A 10,118-nucleotide genomic window follows, 5' to 3' on the forward strand; every position below is an offset into this window, starting at 1 on the left:
CTTCCCTTTTCTGAATCAATACATTTGTGAAGTTTCATTAAACACAAACAATTACTTCTTACTTTATGTATTTCATTAAGCACTTTCAGAATCTGGATGCACATCCTAAAAATGATCAATAATATTGAACTAGTGCCTTTAAAGTAAGATAGTACATTCATATCAGACTTACCCCAGTATCTACTTCTGTGACTTTACTATAAACGAGAGGCAAGAAAAATAGATCGACACAATTTCATCAACAGAAAAAAAAAAAAAATTCTTTATTGAGAGAAATCAAACCTCTGACACGAGTGACTTTAGAGGTCATGAGAAGACAAACACGCTCAGAACGACAGGACTGCGGGACCGGGACCTTCTGGAAGGTCCTGCACCAAGAGCTTTGGCAACTTCATTTGTGAAGGGAAAAACAACAACAAAAAGGGAGGGAGAGAATGAAGGAAAAGCTTTAACTCAGAGAGAAACAACAGAAGTGGGAGTAGAGTGGGTTAAATCTGAATAATTAAAGTTACAATATCTGTGTCTGATCGATGTGTTAAACTCTCTCTGACCTCAAACAGTAAAACTAAATCCTTTTTTCTTTTTTTTTTTTTTTTCTTCTAGATATTCTCTCCGCTGCGTGCGTCAGGTGTACATCATCTCCGCCATGTGCGACATCTTCTTGGGGATGTACAGGTAATACTCCATGTAGCCTGAAAGGTCCTCTATTGTGATGTCGTCGACGTAGACCCGCGCCTGCTCGGAGCAGGAGCGGGGGGAGCCCGACGTCGCCGGGGAAGAGGTGGAGCCTCGGGCGGAAGCGGTGCCTAGAGTTCTGCCGTCTTCGGCACTAGGGAGGCTCCGCTCGCACTCTGAGATTACGTCACGGAGCCCGGTGAAGGAATACACCTCCAGCTGCTGCCAGCCAAGGTGAGGGGGGCGGGAGGAGCAGTGCGGGCACGGGGCCCGCGGCCCTTCCTCTGCGGGGGCCTCGGCGGCATCAGGGCCGGCCCCATCCCGCCTGGTGCAGCAGCAGGGCGGGTGGGGGCTGCTCTGCAGCTCGGACAACGCCTGGAAACTGGAGGAGGAGTCTGTGGCCCTGGGGCTGTCGTGGACGGCTTCCCCGGGGCCACTCCCCTCACTCTGCGGGCACTCTGCTCCGGAAGCCCCAGGGGGGCCCTCGTCCCATCCGGAGGACACAGAAGCGGTGGGCAGGGCCCCCACAGCCAGACGGTACCCGGCGGAGGCTCCGAACACCGGGGTGGAGGCCAGGGTGGAGACGCCGGGCAGGGGGAGCTCGCTTTGGGACCCGTTGCCCGGCTCGGCCGACTCTGGCACCGCCAGGCGCTGGTGCTTCAGGCGGCCACTGGGGGGTGACAGAGAGGGGGCAGCGGCACCATTGCAGTAGGTGAACTTCGGGGGGTGGAGTATGGGAGACTTGGACCGCCGACGCCGCTGGGACCTGGACGCTCCCCTGGTGGTCTTCCTTGTGCAACTGGGAAACAACAAAAAAAACAAAAAAAAAAAAAAAAAACACCACACATTTTAAGTCGACATAATATGAAATTCAGAAACTGACCTGTATCTATTTGACAGCAGGACTGGTTTTAAAAAAGAAAATCGATATACTTTTCAGTACAAATGTATTCAATTCTATAGTTTCAATTTCTCAAGCAACTTTCTAATTGAAATAAATACATTGGCAGTTATGCAACCAAAAAATAATACCAAAAAATAATACCAAAAAATGAAACATCACAAACGAAACTAAATATTTAATTTCCGTATTAGATTCAATTTATTCTATATAAAAAAATTATGCACATCAGATGGTAAAACGTATTCTATTATATATAATGCATATAAGTATAAATATATTTATGTAGAGTTGTACAATGACCCATCCCAGTTCATGACTATCATACTGCCAGCCAACACCTCTGGCGCCCCCTGGTGTCAAATAGCGAAGTACACCTTGCTCCATCACTGTCGCTCAAATCTGATGCGCGTTGGGCCACAGACCCCATTTGATAATATTTAGTATCTGTACTTTAGTTCAGGAGAAAACAGTGACCTATGTGTGATAAGTATGATCAAAACGGTCATTATTGTACATTCTCTAACTGAATTAACACCTTGTAAATTAAACAACAGTGAAGTTTAACTATTCATTATTTTGCCAGGGACCAAATCCTCAAGAAGGACCCCTGGGCATCTCCGAACCCCAGCTACTAAATAACATCAACTGCTCACGACAGTTTAGGAAGCACTTGTTCGCTTAAGTTTTATTGATTTTTTTTTTATTGATTTTTTTTTAATTTTTTTTATTTTTTTAAATCAGCAAATAAACTGTTGTACATACTTTATCAACTTGACAAGTTATTTGAAGGTGTATGTGTGTGGTTTGTGAGTCGTGATGTTGGCCACTGTGAGTCACTGCTGATCTGTTGGAACAACTCATCCCTCCACTGGCATGCTGCCCCGCGTTTCATTTTTAATAAAGCCTTCTGGGTCAGGTGGTCATGGAACGACACCGTCCCAACAGAGCGATGACATCATCAGATATGCTTTTATCATTTCCATCTTGTACTGGAGATCTTATTTTCTACATGGACATGCTCTTCTTCCTCTCAAATTTTCCCCTCCAATGGAGAATATAGGTGTGGTTAATTAAATTATACCGTGTTTAGGCTTATATTTACAGGCAGGCTGTTCTATATTTAATTCCCTCTGTTTAATAAGTATATTCGATAATATTTTAACATGAATTTTAAATTAAACTTCCGTCGAGGTGCCATGCAAACACATCTATGGTGCAAAAAGAGAGAGCTAGTAGCTACCCTAAAGGTTGCACATGTGGTGGTGACCGACGAGCGCTCAGAGCCGGGCATTCTCTCCAGGAAGCGATCTGTAGCAGTAGGAAATGGAGTAAATGAAATAATTCTACATAGTGTTTTTATTTTGCTTTGATGCCTACTAGCGCTACCAGTTGGCATCAGTAAAGGAAAGTGAACACAGCAACCGCTCAAAATAGTTTTGAGGTGGAGTATTTATATGTAATAAACTAAACTAGCAGTGACTGATTTTAGTTTATTATTTGGTTATTATATTTAATTCCTTGGTAGAGGCTTTTTTTTTTTTACTCTACATCTGTTCTTTTTTGTTTTGATGTAATTCTTCTACTGTCCATATTGGTTTCTTTTTATGTGCAATACATAAACTAAATTAGCAGTGACTGAGAAATATAGTTTTTAATAGGTCTAACGACACTATATTCTTTAACCATTAATTGTTTATTTTTATTTGGAACTTGTGAATTTTGTGTATGTACTTTTACTCTGTACTACTCTGAATTTTGACCACGGGGGATTTCATAAAGTACTATCTCCCCCCCCTCTTTACAATGGCTGGCTTTTACAATAGCAGTTGAAATAATCTATTCGGGAAATAAGTCTAAGCCACTCTCCTGTGGACAAGATGTTGTTTTCATTGTCATTGTGCAGATCTGTACAATGACAACCAGCGCTATTTATATCCTCCATGTTGCCTTTCAGAGTTTCTACGCTGCCGCTGGGAACCAGGGCCAAACAGCCAGACGGCCGTCTGTGTTTAAAGGCTCCGAAAATAAAATATTTACACACCAAAATTATTTTAAAGATAATCATTAGTAATGTGGAGACCCTAAATGAGAAGAGTCTATGAAGTTCAGAGAACTGCAAAAATCCCGGACGATATCAAGTCTCATAAGACGATATGGATATACCACAGGGGAGCAGAGCTGGGGACGCTGGGAGAGGTTTCCTGATATATGGATATTGACTCTACTTCCATGTGCTTATCACATGTCATAAGCTGCTTTCACACATGCATTCCAACCCTGAAATTATCCGAGACATTGCCTGGAGGAGCTGTATGTGTGAACGCAAATGTCCCTATCATTTGACCGGGACATTAAACAGACTTCACCCAGCCAGCACCGTTGTACAAAGTCTGTGTAATGTACGATTGAGCGGTGTGTGTGTGAACAGAACAGGTGATCGTCCAGGGAATTCAAAGCGAGCGAGTGGGTGGGTGTGTTGCGTGTTGGCGACGTCTATCATGCGCCAGTTTTTTACCTTTGCGCGGATCGTCGCATTTTTTATTATTACTTTCCACTCATTTATATTGCGGATACATCAAAACACATGTATCAAGGCAAAAAAACAAACAGAAAAACCCCAAAACTGCTGATAAGTCTGTAGCCTCGTCTGTCGTCTTGGGTGTGCTGTAAAAACGCTGCAGCGCCACCGCGTCACGTCCTGCCTCCTGCACGCTCTACCCAGGCTCGGCCCCTCGTCAAAACCACACTGAGTATTTACAGGTGGTGTCAATGCGTCTGACACGGACACTCTTGTTTTTTTGCCACATGTGTGAAAGGGCAACTCTGGACAATGTGCAAATAATCAAGTCCGGACATTATGTGGACGTTGTCTGGAGTGCATGTGTGAAGCCAGTTTTACTCCAGGGGCCCGAGCCGCCTCCCCTGAGCAGAACCTTACACAGCACAGCATGATGTCATTTCTTTGTTACTGTCTGCCCCGAGGGTTAGCGTGAGTGTCTTTTAAATAAACAAGACATACATGATGCACACACACTGGTACTTCCCCAAAGGAGAAGGTTCTTTATAACCAACTCTTTTACCATAATGTTTAGACTTTCTGCAGACTGACTTGTCGTACGCTGTTGAAACTCTCTTGAGATCTCAATAAACAGTGTTTGAATTATTGTATTCAGAGATCCGAGTTTATTCTTAAGTTCAGACGTGACATCAGCGCCTCACGCGAAGTGTGATCCTATATTACGTAACCTACACACTGAAGCTTTGCCTAAAACGGATGCAAGGATACAAACAGTTCAATACAGAGTTGAAGTAACTAGTTACAACTACTCTCATTACAGGACTCAAGTACATTAAACCTACAATATGACTGTTGAGTAGAAATACAATTTGGTACTTATACTTATAAAGTATTGTGCTTCTCTATGTTCAATTTTGTAAGTTACAAAGTCAGTTTTCAATAGGAATCAGTAAAGACTCAAAACTGTCTTAATTTCATTAAAAGATTTAATTTCCAGAATCAATGTGAAACATTTCTACGCCTGCGCTAATGCTCTGCAGTTTGGTTTAAAGGGTCGTTCTTATGAAACCACCATAAAACATGTCCCAAATGAAACTCACAGAGTTTAGAGGTTAAAGTACACAATGCTTACTATATGGTCCACTAAGTTGTTTTTAACAATATTATTTTAGTGTCATTTCTTTTGTTGCGGTAAGGCACTTTAGAATAAAATGTCAAAACATATTGACACATGGTCATGTTTAAAATTAATATTGTCTACAAAAATATGAGGCATTATGTGTACTTTAATATGTGAAGTATTTCACATTCTCTGTGAATATGTATAAATTCATTTTGTTTGATGGTGATTTCATGAGAATGAGCCAAAAGTGCAACAGCCACTATTTTGTGTGCACAAAATAAAAATGGCTTCTTAATGACTTGTGTTTGTCCAAGTTATTCGCAGTTACATTATTATCAACTGAAAAAGATTGTGTTCCCTTAAATACACAGGGTGAAAAAAAAGTAATGTAATCAGTAAAGTAATGCAGTTTCCTGAACTTCATAGACTGCTCTAAGCAATTGTTATAAAGTGCACATTACTGCTTTCACTTCCCCTGCAGGTTGGAGTGATTTGACAGCTCACATGACCTCTTACCCGTGCCAGTTGTCCTTGCTGGAGCCCAGTTTGGGCTTGGCGGCAGTGGCGCTGCTCTCTGGACCGACCCGCGGCACCACCAGGGCCTCGGAGACGCTCACAGCACCGGGCAAACTGTGGAGACCAAACAAAAAGGAATAACAGTTGTTTCCCGAAATTTTTTTCTGCCATGGCACACTTTTAGAAATGAAATAATCCCAGGGCACTAGCCCGTTAATCACAATAAAAATATCTCAAACACATCACAACCATGGCCTACCGGCAGCTCTCACTTTCAGTGCAAGACTGGAGCTTATTCTGATGAACAGAGCTGGTATCTTGGCTGGAACTAATGAATTAGTACAGCATTGTAATTTTGATGTTGCAACACAAGAGCTAGCAGGGCGAGCACAACCCCACCCGGAGAGCTCTCATGGCACACTAGTGTGCTGCGGCATTTTGTTCGCCCGTCTCCCTCTCCCGACAGTACAGACGATGTGCGCATCAGAAGAAAAGTGTGTTTTTATTTTACGTCTGCTCATGGAATGAAACCATGCACGATGGGGATGCTTTCCCTGTGACTCTCTCCCAATCGCCCCCTCTCCATGAGTCACGGGCAGAGAAGAATCTTCTCAAGTCTACGAGTCATGCCCTGTTCCCACACTGTTTTTAGCTGTTTTATTTGGAGGAATAGAGCTGTGTCCGGACCTATATATTAAAGATTCCTCTTGTTTATAATTCCCCATTGAAATGTTGTATCTGTGCATTTTGTAATCTGCTTCATCCTGTTATTATAATGCACATTCACTAAATAAACAAAACAAACAACTGCTCGACTTGAAGAATCTCAGTCGACTGACGGATGATTAGACTCATCCACTTTCAGGGGGCAGCCCTACAATCAACGCACATTAAAGAAATATTCCCATAATGGTGCGAAGTCGGCGGAGACGCGTGAGTGCACCGAGCGTCTCCATCTCCTCCGGCGTTTCACTGCGTGTACAAGGGACAGGGATGTGCCTTCCACCACAATGTCCAGTAATTCCACAGATGTGGTGATGAAAGTGGGAAATATATTAGAGCATCACAGACGGAATGTCCTCTCGTGCAGAGGTTCCCAAACCGCCGGCTCGCAGAGAATTTACCAACGGACCGTGAGAACACAGGCAGGATTTTTTTCAGGAGCAATCTCTTCCGCAGTGGAGCAGCAGCAGGAAACAGAGTAAATTAAATACACAAGAGTTTTGATTTGCTTTGTTTGGAGAAAGGATCACTCTGACCGGAGTTGCGGAACCGGGCTTAACCGGAACTGGGCTTAAAAATACTAAAGCACACAAATTTTAATAGGATTATAGAGGAATATCTGCAGTCCTAATAATGACTCAAACAAAAACTAGAACAAATGGCAAAACTGATGGAAGCCTTAACAAATGTTGGGAGTTTGAGTCCAAGACACACACCTCTCCGCGTCAACCCGGAGCTTCTTGAAGGCCGTCTGCAGGGTCTCCTCCTCGCGGTCCGTTCCTCCTGCCTCCATAGTTGGAGGAGGCTGCTCCGACCAGCCACCCAGCTGGAGCGCGCGCACACACACACACACACACACACGAGTAAGACAGACACTCTATCACCTTAAGTTTTCTTTTTCAGTTCAAGTAATTCAAAATTGTGTGAATTTTGCAAACAAAAACAGATGAAACCTTGGGTCTTAATGTTTACACTTTGCCGTTTGAATGACTTTACAGTCCTAAAATCGAGTGAACAATAGACAGTTAGATAGATAGACAGATAGATAGATAGATAGATAGATAGATAGATAGATAGATAGATAAATAGATAGAGATGTCCGGGTGTAAATTGTGACTCATATCAAAACAACAGGAAATATTAAAGTAATGAGAATAACAAAAAGTAATATACACAATTTGACTTTTTGGTCATGAAACCTAACCCTAACCTAGAAGTACCTACTAAACAGAAGCATTGCTCACACAGGTTTGAGGCCTGATCCTGTCACAGGAACCTGTCTTTGACCTTTCTTAACAGATTTATTTAGTAAAAGCGACAATCACAAGTCGTCGTGGAGTTGTCTGCAGACAGCGGAACCGCGAACCCTGGGGTGACACTAGCCTGGGAACCACACCAATCTGCGAGCCCAGGTTAGTCCGGCGGTGCCAGGCTAGGGTGACACAGCAATGAGGATCCGAAAGAGCCCATTAAAGATCTATTCTAAATGAACACCAACGAGATAACGGCTCTGTGGCGAGTTGTGTGCGCGCTGTTGAATACATCTCAGATAATGAAACAACAACAACCCTCCGGCGCCCTGAGCACCTTCGGTCTAAACGCTAGCGCTCGTGCGTTAGCCCCGCTAAGCTAATTGGCTAACTAGCCACAGCCGAACTTGTTTGGAAGCTCTGGGCTCGGGGGAGGGGGTCGACCCTCCTGGATACTCACGTTTCGGGAGCTTCTGGTCGCGGTAGAAGGAGAATCACCCGTGGCATGCAGGGCGTTTGAGGCGCGGCGAGCCTCCCACTGGGGCCCCGAGAGCCAGCGGAGCTAGCCCAGTTAGCCAGCGAGGCTAGCTGAGTTAGCCAAGCCCGGTAGCGTTGGCTCGAGATTCTTGCGGTAAAATAATGCAGAGCGCGGCACCCAAGAGCGGTCTTGGGAGAACCCAAGACTGGTCGCAGTCGTACCGGGGCTCCTCCTGGCCGCGGTGCGTCCGGCTGGAGGCGGCGCTCGGCTTCTTTTTTTCGCCGCGGACCTTGTTTACACTCAAGAGCCCTCGTCGTGAACGCGCATTGGCGCTGACGTATGCTACGTTCCGGCGAGTCAGAACTCGGAGAGTCCGTGTTCCCGCCGCCTCTCCCCGCGGGGAAGCGGGGGTGGACCGGACGCCCGGCGGCCCACGGCGCGGCAGCGACACGCGGGCAAGCGGCTTGGAGCCGTACGGAAGGTACGGGGGAATGGAGGGGAGGCGTGTTCCGGAATCCAAGTGGTTGTGTGTCCAGGCGCGTCTGGCTTGACCGAGTCTCTTCTGAACGGACTTCACTAACCCGCTCACAGCGTGAAAACGAACAAATAATACATTGATACCACAAAAAGACAGTGTAAAGACGTTGATTTATTAGATTATTATAATATTTATTTTTACTTTTTATGCGACGGGCTCATTAATTAGATGTTATCCGTGGGGAACTGTACGAGTGAGCAGTATATATTATTAAGACGAGCAAGTGTGCCGTTCGTATTCCCTGAGATTCATATTTCATACATGCATTACTTTATACTATATTGCTCGTTTTCTTTTTCTGTTTGACTGAGCATGTCCATCCATCCCTGTCCGGGTCGCGGGGGCAGCAGGATTAAAACAATGAAAAGAACTTCTTTTCCTCCCACTTCCCCGCTCATTGCGCTGCTGGTGATTAGTGAGGCTCTGTCTCATCTTACGTAGCAGGCTCGGTGCTCCTCCGGAGGGTCCACGGCGTCCCTGACCTCCCAATGAGGCCCGAGCCGCGGCGCCTCGGTTTATTAACGTGGTGGACCTGACGTCACAGCAAGATGACGTCACACACCGTCGCACGGCCTCGTTTGAGGCTCTGCGCTCACTCTGAATTCACGCTGCGGTCGAGCCCGTGCGCCGACACTTCCAGGGTCGACAATATTTACCGAACAAGCGAAACTTTGCTGCGGGCGTCCCAAGTTTTGCCGAAAAGCTACCGATGCGCGATTACAAATTTACGAGTTCCCAGGGAACGGAACGCATCATACTAGCGCACCAGAAATCACGCGCTTCCCCACCCTGACGTCACTCGCCGTTGAGTGGAACCAAAGCTGAAAATGTCTTAAAATGATCGTGACATAAAAACATTTACACGATTAAAGTCCGTCTCCGCTGCTGGTTAGTTACAGAATTTCGCTTTTTTTGTTTGTTTTTACACGAAACCGACCCAACGCAGCAGCGGGGACACGGTGGCTGACGTCACTGTTACATAACAGCCAGCCCCGTGCTCTGTGCTGCGTTCTAGTAAGGTCAGAAATCGGGATAATCCGGACTCCGGCTCGTAATTGCGAGGGAACATCCTTTAAACTCGGAATTCCGGGTCGGTGTTTCGGGGCACGAACTTCAAGACTTGCCCCGGGGCAAATCCTGAAATCTTTACCTACCTATGATAACAGCACGTCCACGTTTTGTTTTTTGTTTGTTGTTGTTGTTGCAGAACAGAGGCAATAGAATACAATTCGGTCGGGAATGGCAGTCACCGAGTTGGAATCACAGATTCCCGAGTTTCGCGGAACGCAGCATTAGGACAAAGCTTGGCACAGTAAATTAAAGCCACGTGGGACAACAGACAAAACACTGAGAAGCAACTAAATCACTGGAAACAACAGGACGGGACAGTGGT

At 45.3% G+C, this 10,118-nt stretch overlaps 1 protein-coding gene across 3 annotated transcripts; it reads right to left on the reverse strand.

The window, feature by feature from the left end:
* Positions 1–239: 239 nt before the first annotated feature.
* On the reverse strand, positions 240–9,185 carry oser1 (oxidative stress responsive serine-rich 1). Of its 3 annotated transcripts, none has more exons than XM_080000894.1 (4): positions 9,163–9,185; positions 7,176–7,285; positions 5,737–5,850; positions 240–1,474 (listed from the first exon to the last, which is right to left on the reverse strand). In XM_080000894.1, exons 2-4 carry the CDS (start codon positions 7,250–7,252, stop codon positions 625–627), a joined length of 1,041 nt encoding a protein of 346 aa, XP_079857020.1. In that variant the 5' UTR covers positions 7,253–7,285; positions 9,163–9,185; the 3' UTR covers positions 240–624. The 3 variants fall into 3 exon arrangements, with proteins under 3 accessions (XP_079857020.1, XP_079857019.1, XP_079857021.1); XM_080000893.1 differs by lacking the exon at positions 9,163–9,185 and adding an exon at positions 8,170–8,481; XM_080000895.1 differs by lacking the exon at positions 9,163–9,185 and adding an exon at positions 8,409–8,441.
* Between the last annotated feature and the right edge of the window lie 933 nt (positions 9,186–10,118).

The sequence above is a fragment of the Zeus faber genome (assembly GCF_960531495.2).
Source record: "Zeus faber genome assembly, chromosome: 5".
Taxonomy (NCBI): domain Eukaryota; kingdom Metazoa; phylum Chordata; class Actinopteri; order Zeiformes; family Zeidae; genus Zeus; species Zeus faber.

Coding starts and splice junctions, on each gene's coding strand:
- oser1 (XM_080000894.1), bottom strand. CDS start 7,252: ATGGAGGCAGGAGGAACGGACCGCGAGGAGGAGACCCTGCAGACGGCC. Junction 5,851..7,175: donor CTCCGGGTTGACGCGGAGAG/GTGTGTGTCTTG, acceptor TGGTCTCCACAG/TTTGCCCGGTGCTGTGAGCG. Junction 1,475..5,736: donor AGCAAGGACAACTGGCACGG/GTAAGAGGTCAT, acceptor GTTGTTTCCCAG/TTGCACAAGGAAGACCACCA.